General features: G+C 35.6%; 1 protein-coding gene across 1 annotated transcript in view; it reads left to right on the forward strand.

Moving 5' to 3' along the window:
• The first annotated feature begins 9,184 nt into the window (after positions 1–9,184).
• Positions 9,185–23,335, forward strand: part of LOC124172075 (zinc finger protein 211-like) — a 44,511-nt gene continuing 30,360 nt past the window's right edge. The window contains exons 1-3 of the mRNA XM_046551482.1: positions 9,185–9,214; positions 9,328–9,465; positions 23,038–23,205. Of these exons, the coding sequence (XP_046407438.1) occupies positions 23,200–23,205 (6 nt within the window). The 5' untranslated portion in view covers positions 9,185–9,214; positions 9,328–9,465; positions 23,038–23,199. The remainder of the gene's footprint in view (positions 9,215–9,327; positions 9,466–23,037; positions 23,206–23,335) is intronic.

Consider the following 23,335-nt stretch of genomic DNA (forward strand, 5'->3'; position numbering starts at 1 on the left):
TTAAAATGCATATTTAAGTAAAACATCATTTGTTTTCCCAGAAACAACTGAATCATTTACAACTTAGCTCAACAGATATACGACAGTGCTTTCTAGCATAAGAAATTATTTCAGGGGTACATACAATACATCCATTACAAAATAAAAACAACCAATTATAATATACACACATTTATGTATGACTAAACAATTGACTATGGTTTCAACATAAAGAAAATATAAGTAAACAACAGTATGGAAAATATTTATAAATGGTAGACAGGCTTCAAAATTTACAGCTACAGAAAAGTCAACAGCGAAAGCTTTGGAAATGTGTTGCTCCCGAAGAATGTTGACAAAAAAAATTTGACAAAGTAACAAGGAAGTATGAAGAAGAGTGGGAGAAAAGAAGTCTTCTCAAAATCTTAACTTAATCGCCCACATCATGAGATATGATGGCCTTATAAAGACAGTCTACAGACAAAGAAAGGGACAGGTGGACAGGAAGATGGGAAAGGAAAGCCTCTGCATGTTTTTCATAGGTAAGATTATTAAGGATATAAAAAAAGAAAACCATTAACATGAAAAGATAAGCAGATGTTAGACAGGAATTGAGGGCTGTGTGAAACTGATTTTAGCACTGATGACTTGTGATGGTGCCACAGTTCATATGCAATTCAAATTCAACATACAATAAAAATTTCATTAATGGTATTACCTATTCAGAAGAGTCTTGACACATCACTTTGCTTGACGCACATTCAGTGCAATCATTGAGCACATATCTTTTGTCATCAGATCTAATCTGACCTTCTTTAAAAGAGGATCACTTGCATTTTACCGCATCACTCTTTTGGAAAGAGCAGCACCCAATGATATACATTTTAATCACTTGGTACAACAAGCAAATATGATCATGAACAAAGTTTGAATTACATGGTGTCTGTAGAAAATAAATTAACCCTTATGAACGATTCTGGCCTCTTCATAGATAACAGATTAGCTAAATCGACCAACAATATTTGTGCAATAAAGTTTTTCTTCCTTCTCATGTAACCTAATGAAATCCTTGGTAGGAAGGAGGAACAACTTCATCGGGTAAATTTTGAGAGTGAAAAGCTCTTAAAATTATTTACTTCCTGTATCATTATCATTAATTTCCTAAAAGGAGCAAAGAAAAGAGCACTGATTTCTAAAAAAATTATAAAAATCTAAGAATAAGGAAATTCTTAATATTACATTAAAATTGAAAGGATTTCAAGGCTATAAACAAAAGCAGCAGAATATTGAGTCAGGTTTAATTTTAAAAAATCACATGACAAACAACTGATATTTTTGGTAACTGACTTTCCTGGCTGATGTCAAACACTTCATTCAAAAATGGTAAAGAAGGGTGTATTCCTTGTCCCCACAGTAAATTCCTGATCTCTTTCATCACAAAATCCAAATCTGTAACAATTTTATTCCTGTGAACATCAATATCTCATAAGGAATGAGAGTCACATAGTTGAATCTGGCTAGCAGCTACATCATGATGCCATGGTCAATCTGTTTCAGTGTACCTAAGTCAATAGTACTCTGTTTAACTCTCAATTCCTCAACCTCATTCTGTTCTGTGGTGTACAGAAGTGAAAACTGTGTTTGTATGATCACATAACAAATGACTGCTGAGAGAGCTTACTTGCTCAGTGAGCAAAGTTGAGAGGTCAATTTGGCAAAATACACCAAATCAGTTCATTACATTTAATTTAAATGATTCTAACATTCAAGTTCTTCTGTACTTATTCATGATTGAACAGGTGAGGCAAAATGTGATTACAGAGAGCTCAGTAGCTAAGTGAGCCGAGTTGAGCAGTCAGTGTGGCAAAATACACCAAGTCTGTTCATCACAATGAGTCTTTCATTTTAAATAATTCATTCGTGAAACCTCTGCTGTAGTTGTTCATGACAGAACAGCAGAGGCAAAATGCTGTACGTTTCTGCTGAGAGGGGTTAAGAATAATCCATAATGGAATGACATTGTGCAGTAGAAAAATTAAATTACACAAGGCAAAAGTACACTCACCAGGTCATCAGTGGCCAATGGGTCTGACAAACAACTTGAAATTCCAGCTGGATCTGATGTGTACAGCATGGAATAATTCTCTTCACTGAGCTGATCTTCGTTCTCACCTTTTATATGTAACTGGGAGAGGATAATGGGCATCACTCACCAAAAGCAAAACATTAGCAACCTCATTCGATAATGAAAACTCCTCTTTTAATTGATACCACTCCAGCTGGGCAAAATACACTTGTGAGATTCTTGCAGCTCACAGATCAAACTCTAGAATATTGATGTCAAAATAGGGATAGGGAGCTAGATGACCAAGAGCACATTGAATGAGAGTTATGGTCACTTACAGTAGGGGCATAACAGCGGAAACAATAGATCGAGGTTCCAGTGTACATTGAATTGTGTTCATCTTTTCTTTGCCTAGGCTTATAAAGATGTGCCACAACAATTTATGCTAATTCCTTAGAAGAATTAAAGGAGGAAGATGGCTTGAACAAATAAGAGGGCAATCATGATTGACACAACCTAGTTTTAGCCACTACCAATGGCTACCCCGCAGGACATTTTTTTCGACAATAAGAAGTGTTGTACAACTGATATTGACTTGCATGAAAAAATATTTGTGTGGTATGGCTCTTTGCCTCATAGGTTACAACTGGACCAGTGCAACAACTGACGGTTGCATAATGGTGGGTGACTTCCCATAAAAAATACTTAATGACAGACACACCCTCTTTCTTCAAACAATCAAGAAATTTGTACAACTGAAGGTGGTTCAAATCAGGTTTCACTGAGCATAAGAATAAAACTCACCAATTTGTCATCCCTGGGCAGTAGACAGTCTGGAACAGGAATGTATATTTCAGTTGTTTGGGCTGAGCATGTGGCCTGTGAATTGTTTTCAATCACATCTTGAATGCAGTCCTTAGTCCCCATAGAAGGCCCCGACTCCTCATCAGCTGCCCCTCCTCCTTCAAAACTCTGCAGACAAGGTAACGGTGACAAAAACAAATCTCCTTAAAAACACATACATGGGATGCACTAAAGCATAAAAAAATGGATGCTGAGCATAATGTATCAACAGCCATGATGAATTTATCTCACTAACAGATACCTCGCGTTGTGAGAAAATTTCTAAGTTTGAGCCAATTATCCATCATTTGTAGGAGGAAATGATTTCCTTCTTCCATTCAAAGAAAACAAGGGATAAAGTGCATCAAGAGTCCCATTAAGTTAACCGAGATGCTGCTCTAAAAGAAACATTGTTAAATGGTTGGTATCACTGCTTTAAACACCGTATTTCTAATGATGACAACAGTCCATTTGAAGGAAGACCAAAAACCTTCAACGAAACTTAATTGGAGGCATTGCTTGAAGAAGACGAATGGAAAACTTAAGAAGAGTTTGCTTTGTATTTGGAGTTTTGTATTTGCAAAAGCCAAACGATCCCTGCAAATTCTCCAGGCATTGCACTGTCCGATTATAACTTGTTTCATTTGATGGTACATGGTCTGACATATTAGCAGGTGCACCCACATTAATACATTGAAAAATGGCTTCATTAATGCACAGCCTCAAAAGATGATCACTCTAACAAATACAGTGTTCAAACACTGCCACAGTGATGGGGAAAAACTGCAGCTAGCGATGGACAATTTCCTTCCTTTTACACATCATCCATAAGAAATTAGGATATATAGTTTAAAGTATACCGGGACTAGCCGCGGTGATAACTTTTACGGGAGTCACCCACAATGCACTATCGTGCGAAAGATCCATAGAGAAAAAAATCATTCGCCTTGACCGGGATTCGAACCCGGATCTCCCGATTTCCGCGGGCAGGATTTTGTGGGTGACTCCCATAAAAGTTATCACCACAGCTATACTTTAAACTAGTGTAGAGCGAACACCTCTTTGTGTTCTATGTCCGGGCCTTCTCTCCGGCTGTGGCGCAGTGCGCACGATTTGGACTGCTTGTGGCATTATATGCTCAGCAGTCTAGCAACATCTTGTCCGGTAGTGTCCGAAAATATCCACAAGGGAAAATGACGCCTCGGTAGCTTAACTGGCTAAAGCACTCGACCGGAAATCGAGGGATCCGGGTTCGAATCCGGGTCAAGGCGAATGATTTTTTTCTCTGTGGATCTACCGTAGGATATATAGCTTCATTTCTACCATTGGGTGAATAGAGTGTCTGATGGTACATGGTCTGACAGATCTGCAGTCGCACCCATATGAATACATTGAAAAATGTCTTCATACATACACAACCTCAAAATATAAACACTTTAACCATTACCGTATTTTGGAATACGGTAGTGGTTAAAGTTCTGCCACAATGATGTAGAAAAATTGCATCTGACGATGTAAAACTTCCTTCCCTTTACACATCACCCATAAGAAATTTGGATATATAGCTCCGTTTCTATATAAGGATGGACAAAACCTTATTACCTAATCACCCAGATTTTTAAATTATTAATCAATCAACCATTAAAATACAAAATAAATACCCATAGCAAACAAAATCTTTAACTCTACAGTTATGTGAAAAAGTTTTTCACCACAGTTATATGCATAAACTCAAAGACACTAGAAAAATATGAGCAAAAAAAATATATCATTCCTATGTGTACTTAGAAAATATTTCTGTCACCACACTTTTACCTCATAGAATTATATTGATCCACAAATTAAATCAGTATCCCATTCAACATATCACTCAATTACTACAGAAAATGTTATCAAAACAAATTTAAAAAAAGGTTTTAAGAAATAGAACTCGAAATAGATTATAGAACTTTAAAAACCTTGAACATACACTACTACACCTTATTTAAGTCAATAGCCTCAAAAAATTAAGAATGCAATAAACTTGCAAGGCATGCACATTATATGAAGAGTTATCACAGGTTTTCCAAGTGTAGAGATTTGTGGAACGTTACTCTGAAATTCTACCAGGTCATGGACCATATTATGTATCTCTAAACTGATCCGTGTGGCACCAATTCGTTGGGTGGGATTTCATGCCAACTCACGGTAAGCAGTCTTGCAATTCTGTTTGAACCCGGTCGGTGCAGCACCGACGTGAAAACAGGAGATCATCTATAGCCGTACCAACACCAAAAAGGTGTCTCTATGGCCACCCACTAGTGTTTCATGAATTCCCCCATGCGAATTGTGCATTTAATTTCATTTTCCCCTCATCACAGAGTCATTAAAGAGGTTTGTCACAATTTATCTCTTTCTCCATTCTATTTCTAATTATCTTTATGTATCTTTTTCTTTTCTTGTGAGAAGGGAGTATATAAATTATGATAGAGTGAAATAAAGCATATTCCAAGTGAGTGAAGGTGATATCATAAATGAGAGAAAGTCATAAAATGGTGGTAGACCTCATTTTTACTTTATCATATATCAATAACAATATCTCATATTTATATTAAAGTAATCATTAATTGATGATACAGGGAATTAAAGTGGCCCATTCAAAGGTTGAGAAAGACTAAACATTGTGGCAAACCTCATATTTATTTGCTGATGAGGGAAAAACAAAATAAAACATACAATGTGCACGGGGGAATTCATGAAACCCCCTACTTGGTGGCCATTCCAATACATTTGTGGTGTCCATATGGCTACCGATGATCTCTCCTTTTCTTCTCTGTGCTGTACCACTTGGGTGCACACAGAATAGTACGACTGCTTACCGGGAGTTGGTGTGATGCACCACTCGACAATCGGTGCCACACTGATCGGTTTGGAGATACATAATACGGCTCCTGGAAAATTCGAACAAAGAAACGTCAGCTGAGATAGAGTTGGAGAATCTGACCAGGTGTAATTACTGGGTAACCTTCTGCATACCATATATTTGCCACGATTTTGAAGACTTATGTGGGATGACCATCTTAGTACAGGGGCGGATCCAGGATTTCTTTCTAGGCAGTATCCAGGATTTCTCACAAGCAAGGCAGTATCCAGGATTTTGTTCTAGGGGGGCACAAGGATACCTCGTAATACAAAACGAACGCAATGACAATGGGACCGTATTAAATTTCTTGCATATTTTTCAGGGTCTGGGGGGCATGTGCCCCCCCTTGATCAGCCTATGTCTCAGTACCTAAAAATGTGTTTCCCAACACAGATAACGTTTTTACTTATTTATACTAAGGTAATAAAATTAAATATAAAATTGTTAACCACAAAAGTAAAGGGAAACTTTCAAATTTTAAATGCCATAATTTTATATTGCACTTTTTAAAACAGAATAGAGTTTATCTGAAAGATTATTCAAAGAAACAGTTTTTTTTCCACAAATACAAATAATTTTCATAAAGGCACCAACAGAAATGGTTTTACCCATATATGTTGTGATCTAATAAATCAAAGTTGATGCAAATATAAATACAATATTCAAATATTGGAAATTTTGACATAAAAATAGAGTTAACAGTCACAGATAAGATATATCAGGTCAAAAATCCTAATTGCTGCTTAATTTTACATCAGTGGATGAATATATTTTCTAGGATAATTTTTGCGCACTTAAATTAATTTCTAATACTTTGCTTTTCATACATTCTTTGTACCCACCATGAAATGCCTTGAAAATAAACAACCAATATCCGAAACCTCGCAAAGGTGCTTTTAATTATAAATAAGCTTAGCCTCATGAGATAATATGTTTACGTGCTTATGTGAATTTATCTTACGACACAAACAATTTCCAGGTCTCTGTCACTTCATTCTTAAGCAGCAAATCGTCAGGGATCTGTTTGTTCACTTTAACATGCTCCAATTACCTAATCAAATACTTAAAAAGGTAGTGCAGTACAGCCAAGTGGGTAGATTTTTTCTTTTTGAGTGGATAAATAGTGAATTTGAATGCTATACTTTCCTGGATATCATTGTTTAGCACACACTTACCCCTATGAAAAAATTGTATAAACCTGTTTCAAAGTTTTATACAATCTTATACATTACCATGGCAATGTATAAGATTGTATAAAATTTTGAAATAGGGTTATACAATTTTTTCATGGGGGTAGTTTTGCCTGAAGACAAAATGCCTTCATTATTTGCCAATGAAAAACCAACTGCAACATTAATTGGACCTTGCAAAGGATTCACAGGTGGGGAAAAACCGTTTTTGGGAAATTGGATCAGTAACACTTTTCCGTAAACCATGTTTGAGGACCTTTTAAGGCCCCTGTTATTGTAAATTAACAAAAGGTACGCTATCTTCTGATCGTTAATTGAAGTGACTTTTTTGTTAATATTCGATATAATAGCCAACGTCAGCTATAAAACACTACATATTTCTCCAATTGTATCACCAAGCTATTAATCTATTACCATATTGAGTTAATCCTTATATGTTTATGCTGTAACTACTTTAGTCCGCAAACATTTTCTCACTACATTCCTGCTGTTGTAGACAAAAACCGAAGAGTGTCAATTTTTAACTCTGCAACATTTATACTACATCAGTCTTCGAATGAGAAAAAAAGAAAAGTACTCACCCTGCAGTAATTTTTTATCAATTTTTTTCTCAGAACTGCGTTTGATTCTAAACAATTCTTTTTGAAAACACTGAATTCCGTCAGTTTCTTCAAACACAGTGGACACATGGTAGTGGGCAGGCCATCTCCCACAGCAATCTGAGATGTTAATAAACAAGTTATACATTAACAGATTTTGGAATTATCTCGGAAAACAAAATGAAGTAAGCAGCATTGTAAAGAAAATGGATAACATATAATGTATAGCTTACATGTAAACCGATTAAATCATGTAGGGCATCCTTCACAGTTATTTTGCATGCTACACTCGAAGAGAATATGTTGTAGTAATATTCATGATTCTTCATACAAAGTCTGCAATGGTCAATCTCTGAACTCCTTCCAGAAGAATCCGAGAAAATCCCACTGGCATGACTCATGTTTTCGCTTCAAAACATCAATCACTATTTAAAACAGATCTCTCGTCAAAGAAATCATCCACTCAGCATTAACCAACATCACAAAATCCCGCAAGGAAACTGCATTCAATACGAGTATGTGTGAAAATAAAATACTTAAGAATGCTCGACGAAAGGAACATAAAAGCAAACAAATAATGAACCACCTGAAAGATATATCAGACCCCAATAGCAAGGACTGAGAATATTTTCAACAACTTTTTTACACGATTACAAATCCGTGGACAATAAATCCACAATAAAGGTTGACCCACATTACTACTTGTTAATATAAGACAATGTCATCAAAACTTCGTATAGAATCGATGTTTTTTAGTTACCGTATTATCCGCTTAGAGCACACCTATAGAGCAGGCCACACATCTGCGTTTGAAGACCATTTTCTTTCCATTTGATAAAATAAATAGAAAATACATTGAAATTCATCATTTTTTTAATTTATTGTAATAAAATTGTTTTTGGTTAATAATTATCCAATCATTTGGCCAGAAACGGAATTTAAACTCAACTTCGGCTTGCTCACGGTCATATTCCGTTTACGATCTTTAAACCTGAAAAATGATTTTAATCTTTCTGTGATGTAACATTAATCGTTAAAAATTATCTATCAATTAAATTTATCAATAAATCCCTATATTATACCACTAATCGTTGAAAATACCTCATTTTTCGATTGTAGGCCTGTTGCATAGGTTATTCTCTAGCGGTGCAATACACAACTAAAGTCCGGTATCTGACCTAAATCTCGCTTGCCTGGTCAGTTACTAGGTACGGCGTCTTTGATCACCTTGAAATACTTGTGAAATATTTGCTGTTTACTCTGCTGCAATGTGATTTCTTTTTGAGATCGTAGTTAAATGTCAGCTTATTACGCCCTTTTCCTAGATAAGTCTAATGTTTTTGCATTGGTGCACGTCATGGAAATGACCGTAATATCGTAGGAATTTGGAAATCACCGAGTGCTCTGTGGATGATTTGTTCAAGGAGTGAACTGATTTCCATGTTGAATGAGATATTGCAGTGAAAGCATGAGTATTACCATTGGGGATATCTCGGAGTCTTCAGGAAGGAATTCCGAGGGTACCCCGTGCAGACTTTGCTTGAAGAAAAATGATTATTACTATAACATATTCACTTCAATTGTGGCAAGCCAGATAACTGTCGAGGATGCCTTATATGATTTAGTCGACCTAAAAGTAAGTGACGGTTTGCATTTTATTGATTTCCTGATTTCTAGTTTTATTCCGTTCTATGAACTTATTTTCCACTAGCCTGAAATCTCTTGCATATGTTTTCATTGCTTTCTTAGGTTGCTGTGGGAGATGGCCTGCCTGCTACTTTGTGTGCACTGTGCTTGGAAAAGCTTATCGAATTAAATGATTTCAGAAATATTTGTCATAAATCGGACGCAGAACTGAGAAAATGTTCGTGTAGAAATTACTCCAGGGTAAGTGCATCTTATTTTTTTATTGGAAGCGTCGTGTGACTTACAAATAATGTGATATCATTCACGTGAGTAGATACTAACTTGTTCGTGTTAGTTTACCGTGTAGCCAGGCCTTAATAGTTTCACGTTCATATCGACGAGATTGAAAACTTTTGTAGGATGTTTGTATTTGTGGGTTTAACAGGTTAACACAATAGGTAACGTGAAAAAGTAACTTAATCGTGTATTTGATGAAGCCACGACGGGCATAGTGTGAAGGATTATGTCTGAATCAAATTAGAAATGAAAAATTTACTAAAAAGCACTTTAATTAGGATACAAAAGTTAATGGAGCATTAAATTTGTTAATTAGCAATATAAAATGATATGAAAGGATCTCGCCAATGATCGACGGAGCAGTGCTTGCTTACAAAAACCGTTTATTCAAATTATTTTATGGTATACAATATTTTGTTTACGTAATTATGGTGGGGTAAGTGCTACCCCTAGATAGCATATATCAACCTTAACTACCTTAGGACATTTTTTTAGGCTTGCTAAAATCCTGAGATTCGTTGTAAAATATATGTATTAGGGCCATTCCACCGTTACGTACGGGACATTTGTACTAATTTTTACAGCTTTAAAATATTATTTCTGCTCCTAATATTTTTTGTGTTTCATTGAAACAGCTATAAATTGTTAGGTGTAGACCTAAGCTATTTTTCAAGCTACAGTTTTGGCTTTAGCATTTTGTTGTAACTGTTGCAAGAAAAAATAAGTGCCTGTTACCTACGGGACAAGCTGGGTCAACCACTTGTTTGGCTCATGTTATGAAAAATGATATTTCAGCTCAATTAGAATTTTCATAATGCTGTGCTATTTTTTTCATATACCTTAAAAAGGATGCTTCAAGTAAATATGTTTAACATTATTAACAAAAAATTTTCAACTAAGTTACAATTTTTTTACCTTTTGTTACGTACGGGACAAGGGTGTTACGTACGGGACATTGTACACTTCAGAACATGGTCAAAATTAACATGGTCAGTTAACATGGTCAAAAACACATTTATCAGAAAATGTTGTTAAGCCAATTACAATATAAGAAGATCATATGTTTATAAGCATTATTTTCTAGATCAATTATCTTGTATTTGCTTAGCTTAATTATAATATAATTAATTAAGAAATTTTTTAAGATAAATGGTTCAAAATGGGGAGTTTTACAGCTTTCTGAGGGATATTTTATTAATCCTTACACTTTTCTATAAGTAATATTAATCCAATTAACTAATTTAGATTTGGGGGTGTTTATCCCCCAAACACCTCCTCCCCCTCGCTGCGCCACTGGGTACCATGACTGTAACTTACAGTTGCTTCTCTGAGACAATTTCTGTGATTTTGCCTCAAAAGAAATTGAACCCACTGACCTCTGAATTCTGTCTTCACTTCAACAAACAGGTCTAAATTCAAGTTGATATCTTTAAAATGTTTCTGCCCTGAAACACTTTCATTCGTATTGCATATCATGTGAAAGCTAAGGATATCTGGTGCTGCTTGAACATTGTCTCAAGGCTTTACTTTGATGATGGTATCATTTATATAATCTTCTCCAGCATAATATGCCTTGAACAAACAAATATTGAACAACAATACAATAAAACTTGTCTTTGAACAAACTACTGAAGATTCTGATGCAAAATCCTTGGTAGATTGAATAGAGCATCATTTTCATCCTCACTACTCTTAACATTCAGTCAGTTCTCTAAAATTGCATTCAGGAGAACTGATGTGAGCTTGATATTTTAGCTTAAGTTTGCCTGCTGTTCACTGTCATTTTTTCCTTTTCATACTTTTTCTTTGTCGGTAATATTTTCTCTCCGCTTTTTTCTTAATTAATTTTTCCTCTTACTTTTTTTTAAGAACCCATCATGATCACTTGCATTTAGTTTACTACGCATTTTATTTACTCTAGCAGCAGCAGTTGCCTAAGGTTTTTCCTCCACCATTTAAATTCTGAAAAAGCATTAAATTTCTTATCTTCAAAGTTTCAGGCATTACTCAGTGGTGCTTATGTAAACTTAGTTAAATAAAAATACTTCATGTAGTCCACATTGATTATTTTCTGACCTTGATTCCCTCGTAGTAATCAGTCACAAAAATAACATATGCTATAATCACTCACGCACTGAAACATGTATTACGTGTTGGCTAAAAGCGACTGTAAATTCTAGTATCACCAAACATCTAATCGAGAACAACTATGCCAGTTTTTTCACATCTGAGATCTACCACACACTTAGACAAAAGAAATTAAGTCCCCACTTTTTGTCATGAAGAACCGGAGATTATTGAGGTGACAAAATCAAATGAAACGCAGGAATTAAACTGTCATGTTTTGCCATTTCATTCACCGTACTTTTTCTAACCTTCTCTACCCGCCCTCTATGCACCTAAAATTTTACTTGTTCTTCTGTTTATTACAATGCATACTTTCAACCACAGCACCTACTCCTCTGCCACTTTGTCATTTCATTACATAAACGTAATACCTGGCCCTTCTATTAACCGATGCCAAACTCCCCAACCCTGAGTGCCCAGAGCACAATTTTAAATTTAAATTACCGTAGGCCTAGACTTTTCTGGCCTAAATGTAAATAATGCTTCATTTTATGTATTAGAATTAAATATTATCAAAATTTAGTAATGATATGACATAGTGAATTTATTTTTATGTATATTGCATATTATGTTGTGTAGTGTCCCGTACATAACGTTACATATGGGACAGAAAGAAATTGAACATTAGGGTATGTTTAAATTTAATTATTTTTTCACAACATCATAATCATTTAGTTTGACACAAAACCTGTTTAGAAAATTGTATTTTGAGTAGCTGTTTGTCAAGAAACTTGGTGAAAAAATAAATTTATCTATTTTATGTTACGTACGGGACAAAGAAACAATCTATTTTTAAACATTGTATTTTACCATTATACTGTCGCAAAATTAATATAATTTTGTGATAGAAACTCTTATACTGTACTATATTTTGATATTATAATTACCAAGACAAATAAAAGTAGCATTTAGTCAAGCATTGATATGGCAACACAACCTATGAAAATGGCAATTTTTGAACAGCTGATGAAGAGACGACTTTGAACCTAGGTTACCTACATATTTAAACATATTTGACTAAAATTCTTAGTAAATACTCATAATATAACCTTATGAGAAGACAATCATGGCATAATAAGTTAAATATAAAAAAATATTTTTATTTCCAAAAGTTACCTATTTTCATGGAATGGCCCATTAATAACCAAAAAAGAAAATTAGATTTACATTCCTCTCTCTGTAAAGTGGTAATTTCTATAATTTATATCTTAGAGCCTTGTCAAGGGATCGCACTTTCCCCGTGCATGGGGCAATTGCGTCCCCTGGCTGATGTGCAATATATTCCCACATAACATGGCACATGGGGTAAGTGCGATTTGCCTGGATATTCAGCTTTCCTTTGCTTTTTAAGGTACTAACTTATGTCTGGCCGTTCTTGAAAAATTCACTTACCACTTCCAATACCCTGTTTAAGGTATTGGAAGTGGCTTTTTTTTGCATCTTCTGGTTAATTAGGTAGTACACTAAGGAATTTTAGTCAAATTTGTTTTACTAATGATCCTGCAGTATTCGAATTGCATACATTAACAAGTGTATTAAAAATAGCTAATGTGTATAGAAGCTGAATTAATAATAATAAAAATAGCATCAAGTTTTTATATGACAAGATGTCTGAATATAAACTAGATTTAAAAGAACAAAAAATTGAGTCTATAATGTACCTCACATTATCAGTGTGAAAAAGCAAAATGAAGGAGAACTCAGCATTGGATATTATTTTTTCATTTTAAGTTGGGTTTTAACCAGAGAAAGATAGGCAAATGGTTAACTTATCCTCAACAGCCAACCAAAAGCTTAGGTAATATGTTTATGGCTTCCCTAGTTATTTCCCTTGAACCCTCATTCTGTGGATAGGTGAAAGTTTTTTCAGCCCCGCAACATGCCTTCAGAAAGCACATGATGACCTGATTCATTGATCTCCAGAATTTTCCCGATTTATTGAGCATTTGACTTTTTACCCCTGAATATAGCCAGAATCCAATCTCCACTACAATCCTGTATTTTTGGGAGTGCACCAACTATCCCAAGCGTATTTCCCTTCGAATACTATCAAAGGAGGGGCTTTGATCTCATTTGCACTTTCCGCCATTAACAATGATGCTCAAACGATCTAATAAACTAATTGTATGAGTCGATGGAAAACAACTCTTGCCAACAACTCTTGTCTTCCCTGGGTACGTAGAAAATGAAGTTTCGTCCAGATTTTATTCATACGTTCCGGTTTATTATTTTGGTGCAATTCATGGATTGTCTTTCGCAACAAATCAAATTGAGCATTTATCACAAAAGGTCAGAATTTTTTTCCTTGCATACTCTATCCTTTGAGGTTTTTTGAAGGGTCATTCCATGTCAAATCAACCAATATTTTGACCAAATGACACCCACCGACTCGGATTTCATGAAACTTACCATGGTCATAAATTTTGGTATGAATAGAAATTGTGTGCAATTTTAGCCTCCAATTGTCATTTGTTAATGAAATATGAGCAATTGAAATTTGGGCGTGACCCCTAAAGTGCCGCAACGTGCAACACATGGTGATTTTTATTTTCATCCATAACTCCATTCCTGTGTGATGAAAAGCCATGATTTTTTTCCTAATGCTAATTGGCCCATAATGATCCCACTATTATCTTTGAATATTCACTGCATGAAGTAATTCAGCTGCAAAAAAATAAAGTTTACAAAAAAATCTCCCTTGCACTATTTTTCACTATCAGCATCCACAGGGAAAGGCCATGCGAGTACAGACTCCTGGTTTAGTTTAAAGTAATCACTAATATATGAGAAAAGATCCTGATTAAAAAAATTGTGAGTCCGGCGATCCTTTTAGTAAAAAAATACCCGATGTTCACAGGAAAAAATGGCTCTTTTTCAAGGCACGTAGAAAAAAACACAATTTAGAGGACATATAAGCTAGTAATCATGATTAAACAATATTAGATCATGCATTACCTCACTATAGTGTATGCAACTGGTTCTTAGAGCAGGAAACACAAAGGCAATCATGTGAATGTACTCCCCCACTTACTGCTAATTTCGTGCTATCAGAACTATTTGAGCAGAGGGATTTAAAAAAAATTGCATGATCTATTGTACACTATTACATTCTACATATCTTTTAATGTGTGTCCAAAGACCAAATACATTTCATATCCAGATGTATTTACATCACAGGGATGTACATTATCAAATGTCAAAGGGAACCGTTATCAAATCATTTGAATTGAGAAATTTCTCTGGTACTTCACCCTAATGCTTATTTTCAATGTTTCATTCAGTCATTCTATATCATTGGAAATTTAGGCGAAAAGAGTAACATTAAATTAACGACCTTACCAATTGATTTGAAGGTGAGCCTTCTCTTTTTAACTGGCTGACCATATTCTAAGATGTCTCACTGTTTTTCACGAAGTCTAAATATTTTTTTTAATGTTGTCCGCTTCCTCCCTCAAGATGTAGTATGACCTCCTAGAGCTTGTGGTTGCATGAGAATTAAGCACACACAATAAGTGTCCTTGTGGCACACAGCGAACATCATATCTCTCTGGCCAAGAGAATGAAGGTGAGGGCCCTTTAGGTGTCATGAGTTTAACTGAAATATCACCATCTTCATGCTTGAGAACTTTCATTGCTCCAATGTACCACTGCTTGCTATAAATACACACTGCATATGAACCAACAGCCAAATTATCTGGGAAATCCACTGTTTCAGAACAAAAATCAAATATAACGCTGTACTCATCATCCAGGCCAGTAAACTTTGCAGCGACTTTTCTATTCTGATAAAGGCACAAAATGATAGAAATTTCTTGTTCCTGGAATTGTTTTTGCCTTGGTGGATCTTTCAAGAAGTTTACTACGTGACCAAGCCACATCACTAAACTTAACGTAATGGATTTTGATGTGTTTCATATAAACTCTACAAAATTCATGCATCCCGGTGCTGTTTGTTATTTGCTGTGCCATTCGTTTAATGGTACCACCTATACCATCACAAGAGGACTCTCCATGGCTTGTGGAAAAATAGATCGGGTTGCATTCATTCCATAGTCATTATAATAATGGCACAAATTTATAAAAGACATGCAGTTTTTATATTGCCCAGCACATCCATCTTTGAAGTACTGAACCTCTTGGATCATAGGCGAAGTTCTCTTTAAAAATTTTACCAGGTGACGCTGCACTTCCATAACCAAGGCCACATTATAGTTAAGATCATCAGATATGAAACAATAAGATGAGGTAGTGAGTGCACCATCTTTCTTCTGGTAAATCAAGCAAGGGTGTATGATGCATGATAGATTGGTCCATTGATATTTTTGAACTTCATCCTGAATTAAAAATGAAAATTTTTCACTAAAATCCATTACGATAACTGTCTTTTCATGACTGAAAGTTTCTTTTCTTATTTTAAAAAACGAGGATTGTTATTAGGTGACGTAATAATGTGGTATCAGTTTATTCATTTTGAGGCATAGAATGTCCAAGAGTTCATCAATGGATGATATATACAACTGAAGTTCTGTTCTATCCGTGGAAAACCACTGCCTATATTTCACTGTATCAGAAGGGTCATATTCACAAAATTTAGAAATGATGATACCCTTTAGCCTGGAAGGATCTGGATAGTAAAAACATTTTCTGAGCATACAATCTGCATTCTTTTTGTCACAGATGATGATAGCGATCAACTTCTTATGTTTCCTTCAATTGCAAGGCACTAATTAGCAGTTTCACATTTTGATGTATGACACAAACACAAACTGAATGAGTCCTAGAAGCACCAGCCATCACACACCATTTTGGCTGAAGTGAACAAAATTTGGAGAACCCAATTTTTTCTTGTGGATATTGCTCTTTGAAGAGCACATATAGTTTCTTGAGGTTATATAAAATCAACCTCTTCTCCATATACCTACTCATTCTTACTCACACTGACTTTATCTTTGACTCCAGGAATCTGTCTAGGATTCTTGTCAAGCTGGTAAAAATTTTTCTCCAGCTCTTCTGTGGAGTTTAGACGTGGTTTCCCAGCACATGGTGATGGTATAGCAGGAATTCCCTTCTCATCAAGTAACTTTTTTGACTGTCTCACAGTGTAGTCTGAAACATGTAATTCACTAATAATCCTTTTCCTAGACTAAGATAAAGGGGTCAGGGTCAGCATTTGAATTTTACCCTGCCAACTAACTGTTGGCAATTAGTCTTAATTTTAGTCAGCAGGCCATCCAAGTTGGCTGCCTTTCCCTTGATGAGTTGACTGTCACTCTCATCTTCATTACTACTTCTATTTTTCAGGGATGGATTCACTGATTTCAATGCACCAGACACTTTAGAAACAAGGTAATGGTTAGCCTGTGTTATCTTTCCTTTTCCATATGAGTGTCTACTGTGAGAAGGCACAGAATGTAATTTCAAAGGAGAGCAGTCTAAAGCCTCCAAGCTGCAATTGGCTTCTTCTTATTTTCTTTCACTTTCCACCACAGACTTAACTGATGTAAGTTCTCTCTCGCTTTCCTCACTACCATTGGAAACAACTTCACTTTTACAAATTTTGGAAATCCTCTTGTCACACCTACAGCAAAATTTTTCTCCAGGCTTCACCAGGATGCCCACTGCTCTCATAGACTCAGACTTTTTTTTAGAGGTATGGTCCTCACAGGACCTTTATGTATGGCAAAGGGGTACAGCATTTAAGCTGATAACACTCGCATTTCTTTAAGTAGCAATGAAGATGATGAGAGCACACAATCAATATAGTCTGAGGTTTCAGGCAATATGGAGTGGAAACGTGACATAATGAAGAAGAAGGAGCAATTTACACGATTTTAAATTTATTGGTACAACAGGTTTCGCTTTACAGCATCATCAGGTACCTATGATGCTCTAAAGCAAAACCAGTAGTACTAATAAATTTAAAATTGTGGATATTGCTCCTGCTTCTTCATTATTATCACACAAGTCAACAGTAATGAAATAGGAATATTGCACAGCAGGGCAATTGATTCTCTGTCCACTTCTGGTAGTTCCTTGAAATAAAGTTAGGGTTCTTTTTGTGACATTCAGAACAGTGTTCTTTGCCAACACTGCACAATGCTATCTCTGACATGGCATGACAGACCTCAATGTGAAAAAGAGATGTTACAATGTAAGCCTAGCTATCAGTCACACTAACATGAGTTACTTAGTCTGAAATTCAACCAGGATATCACTAAGACAGCACCATATGAATGAGAAATTAATTAACTTCACGTAGACAGGAATTGGAAAACTCTATGATGGCTCACTTCTGGCTTTACATTTTATGCCATACTATTCAGTTACCCATTACTCATAGAAGATACAGCTTAATGGGAATAGTTCTGAGAGCACGAAATTAGCAGTAAGTGGGGGAGTACATTCACATGATTGCCTTTGTGTTTCCTACTCTAAGAACCAGTAGCATACACTATAGTGAGGTAATGCATGATCTAATATTGTTTAATCATGAGTACTAGCTTATATGTCCTCTAAATTGTGTAATTTCTAGGTGCCTTGAATAAGAGCCATTTTTTCCTGTGAACATGAACGAGCATTTTTTTACTAAAAGGTGCACAAAGGTTAAGAAAATACTTAGCTGTTTCACAAATTTTTTTTTTTGTTTTATTTTGTGAAACAGCTAAGTATTTCTTAACCTTTGTGCATCATGAAGGAGTTTCACCATGTTACGCCAACCACCATAGCATTTTTTCTAAAAGGAACGCCGGACTCACGATTTTTTTTCATCAGGATCTTTTCTCATGTATTAGTAATTACTTTAAACTAAACCAGGAGTCTGTACTCGCATGGCCTTTCCCTGTGGATGCTGATAGTGAAAAATAGTGCAAGGGAGATTTTTTTGTAAACTTTATTTTTTTGCAGCTGAATTACTTCATGCAGTGAATATTTAAAGATAATAGTGGGATCATTATGGGCCAATTAGCATTAGGAAAAAAATCATGGCTTTTCATCACACAGGAATGGAGTTATGGATGAAAATAAAAATCACCATGTGTTGCACGTTGCGGCACTTTAGGGGTCACACCCAAATTTCAATTGCTCATATTTCATTAACAAATGACAATTGGAGGCTATAATTGCACACAATTTCTAATCATACCAAAATTTATGACCATGGTAAGTTTTATGAAAATCCGAGTTGATGGGTGTCATGGCCTGGTTGATTTGAAATGGAATGACCCTAAATGAAAATGTGTGCCATGAAATTAGACCAAAAAAACAATCTTCAGGAGGCTTGTCATCTTAGAAAGGCATTTTATACTATTTTTATGAGCATGATCAGCTACCATTTCCAAACCCACTTTTTTAGACAACTCTAATCCATACTTATTCCTACTAGCACATTTTCTCCCCATTCTTCCAATTATAAATTCGCCAAGTGCCTTCTTTTAGTCGTCATTGCTGTAAGGCAGTCCCTTTTGTGTTTTTCTTACATAACTGTGCACCATTTCACCTTGCAATAATAATTGTTGCTCATATTATTACTTTTTAATATGGTATTTCCTGGAGTATAGGTCATTTATACAAAAGTTAGCAGCCAACGTTTCGATTTTTTTTCTTAAATCATCTTCAGGGCTCTAAACTTTTAACATATTTTGAGTTCAAACGTATATATTACATAGTACATATTTTGAACATATTTCAAAGTTTAGAGCCCTGAAGATGATTTAAGAAAATAAATCGAAACGTTGGCTGCTAACTTTTGTATAAATGACCTTTACCCCAGGAAATGCCATAATAAATATTAAATAAGGTCAAGAAAAGGGAGAAAATAATAATACATATTATTACTACAATCACGTAGCCTCGCAAGGAAAGAATGATTGGATATGGTGGGCAATGTGTGACCTCCCCATCTAAACTAAATGTAATGATCCTAGTTCTAAAATTTAAAGTAACCGAGAAAACTAATCCGTGAAGAACAGAAATCAAGAAGTAGTTCTTACCTAGCACCTCTGATACGTAGATTCTGAAGGAACTGTGGTTCTACCTGTCCTCACAACCAACAACAACTACGAGAGGAACTGAAGGGTATATTTTCTAAGAGAGTGGAATGAGATTTAAAGGGATAAATATTTTGATGTAGTCGGCTCTGGTTCCATTACAATATGTGGAATATGTTGTAGGACCGCCACGTGCCTCGAGAATGGAAAGATCTTTGCCTCGAGATCTTCTTGAGGGAGGTCGCACTTACACCACTTCACCTTTCTAGTTATTGTCCAAATAAATGAACCCATGAATGTACACATAAATGTAATTTACCTGTGAAAATTGTCACCCTAAATTTCTATTTTATGTACTAGCTTGTAACTTTAAAAGAAGGGAGTTAAGATACTTTGCATGACCTTGATATTCCAGGTAACATGAGTTTGCTGTGAATGGCGTGATTTGAAGGCCTTCTCATGGCCCCAATGACGCTGTAATAAATCCATAATAGTATGACCTGAGTTTCACCTAGAATCTTCATGCCCATTGTTGATTCTAACAGCCATGTAGTTTATGGGTGATTAATTTGCAGACATGTTTCAATTTTTATTTAACCCATTTATGCCCACTATTTTTTTCATGAAAATTTAACTGTATTTACTTCTTTCGAAGTTATTATTCCTCTGGACAACAGAAAAAATGTTGAAAAAATCCTGAAGCATTTGTTTAAAAATTATGACATGGGTCGTTTTCGACCCACTGCGCATTGGTGAGCACATTTAGGATATTAGCTATTAGATCGTTTTCCAATAGGCTCTTCAGAGTTATTGAGGTGCAACTGCTTTATGATTTCCAATTTGTTGTGTTTTGTTTTTAATTGAAATTTTAATTAACTTACATTATTTTGGGAAAATTGTTAAAATAAAATAAAAATATTTTAATATGCTATTCATATAAAATAATTGTTTATTTCCTTCTAAGTTTTAACAGTCAGAGATATTTTTATGGTACTCCTCAAAGCACTTATCGTGCAAAGGAGTGCAACATTTATGGCATGATTTTACTGTTTTACTACGACAAAACGCATCTTCTTCTTGGCTGATCTGTGAGAATGATATGGTGCGGTCCACTCGTTCGGATTATCTCTGGAGGTGCAAACTTGCTTGTTGGTCCTGCTCGTTGTGGTGAAGTACCATATTTCTTCAATAATGATATTACAATTTCTCTTCTGAAAGCTAAACTTTCCAGTTTCATACCATAAGTCCTGCTGAGACACCATGCATTACTCATGCATACATCCATCATCCATAGAAATATAGGCGTGTACCACTTTTTCCCATGACTGCCAATACGGTAATTAGAGATATTATTGTCCATTTGGTCTAAACCACTCATGTTTCGATTGTACATGGCAATAACGTGGGGCTATGGAATTTCAATTCTTCCTTTTACGGATGCTGAATATCTCGATGCCTTCTGCTGAGGTTTGACGCCAAACTGATTAGATAGCATTGTGACAACGTTATTGTCCATCCACCTAACTGAACTGATATTGTCCTCCCGAGATACACGGCAGTCATATCTACCTCTCTCATTTCTTTTAAACACTTAAACATCCTGCAAGGGGCAGTTATCAATTCGGTTCACTCTAGCGGTTCCCATTCCACCATAGCCAAATTTTGTTAGTTCGTGTATTAGATTCACAGAAGTGAAATAATTATCAAAATACAGGGAGAAATTCAGCAGTGGATAATTATTTTTAAGTTTTCAGCAAACCCCATCACCACAGATTCACCGAGCCCTCTTGATGAAGTGAAAACCCTTTTTTCCTTTACTTTCCCTTGGTAGATATCAAATTGGATGCAGTACCCAGGCCTTGTAACCGAATCTCACTGGCTTTCCCCGAATAAACTGTTTGTATCCATGCCTTCCAAAGTATGGAATCATAGCCTCATCGATAGAAATTGATTCTTCTAAAGGCGCAAATCTACAAAAGTTTTTGTTCAGTTCACAAATGACTGGATGCAATTTTACGAGACGATCGGATATGTCTAATGCACTATAATCTGCACAATGGATGTCCGTAAATATTTCCTCAAACTTGTTTCTTCTCATACTTCTAGACACCAGTGAATTGTAGACATCTTCCTTTTCTTCCCAATACATTCTTCTTCTTGGGAGCCAGTTATATGCGGACAAAAACAATATGCCTAAAAATGTATACATATCTTCCTTGGAAAGCTGCACACGCCTATTCCTCGCTGCTGCATATTGGTTTGTAAACTCAACTAGTTTCATAATGATGTTGTCATCAATAAAAAGTTCGAAAAACTCTAATGGGTGACTGGATGAGGATAAAGTCAGTGGAGGTATAAAACATGTACTCCAGGAATCACAAACAGGGGTAGTAAGATCACAACTGACCCATCTCCGTGTTATGTTTTGGGTTTTGGTTGACTTCCTTCTCCTTTTAGAATGGGATGATTCCTCAACGAATTTGATTTCCTCATCAACTTCACCAGGGTCATCTTCAATGTCAATGTTGAAGTCACCTTCCACTTGCAGCTGCCGGCCACAAAGACGATCAGGATCGTTACATTCTTCGTCCCCGGAATCCTCACATGTTTCGTTTCCATCTTCTGGAGGAGTTACGTAAATATATACTTCATCTTTTACACCTTTTTCATCCAACTCTTCTAGCTTGTGAAGTATTTCTGTTGTAGTCAGCTGTTTGCGACTAAATTAGAGATATAAATTAGTCAATGAGCTCAAGAAAAAAATGTTTATAAAATAAAAATATGTCCTCTGGGAGTTATATACTAACCTTGCCATGCCAAAATTTATTTGGACTAATGCACTCCAAAAGAATCTTATCGCAGTTCAGCAGAGAGAACGCTCAAATTCTGGTCAACCTAGTACGTCTGGTGTTGCCCAACAAACTAGCCTTTTCTGCCCAGTGGGTCGAAAACGACCCACGCCAATATCATGACCCGTGGCAGACACAGGAGACATGACATTTAGTAATTGAATACGGAATAATGAAATTGAGTATACAAAGTATTGTAGCATGTCGTGTCATTTCGATTGAGCTTGAAAATTTTGGTCACGTTGTGCGTCAAAGTTATTCGAAAATCGCGGTAAAGAGAAGTAATTTTTTATGCCCACATTACAATGATTTGAAAATGTATCCTTGGAAATATTACTTCAGGAATGAATCACTTGCTTTCCTGTAAGACAAAAATAACAACAATGTAGACAAATACTTCAAATTAGAGGGACTAGGATTTTTTATATCCGTGGGTCGAAAACGACTCATTGGGCATATATGGGTTAATGGCATAGATAAAATTACAAAAATCCTGTTTCATCTAGATTATTAGCATTCCTTAATTGTTGATTTTGAAGTAGGTGAGTTGTTTATCAGTGTTACTCTCTTTTCAGAATATTGGAGGACAGGGGGCAGTTCATGACAATTTGAGGTCTTCTACTGAAACTAAGGACTGCGTTCGTGATGCGATTGTAGGCACTTCAGAGGAAGCATGCTCAGTCCAACCAAATGAAATATTCATTCCTGTGCAACACATCCAACTGCCCACAGCCAATATGTTGGTAAGTTTTATTCTCATATATGGTAAAACCTTTGTTGGAAGATTTATAATTTTAGCTTTTGTGATATCAACATATATCCTTTGTATGATGAAAACAGGTTTGCCTGGCATATGTATATGCATTTCTATGT

This window comes from Ischnura elegans (assembly GCF_921293095.1).
Source record: "Ischnura elegans chromosome 13 unlocalized genomic scaffold, ioIscEleg1.1 SUPER_13_unloc_1, whole genome shotgun sequence".
Classification (NCBI taxonomy): domain Eukaryota; kingdom Metazoa; phylum Arthropoda; class Insecta; order Odonata; family Coenagrionidae; genus Ischnura; species Ischnura elegans.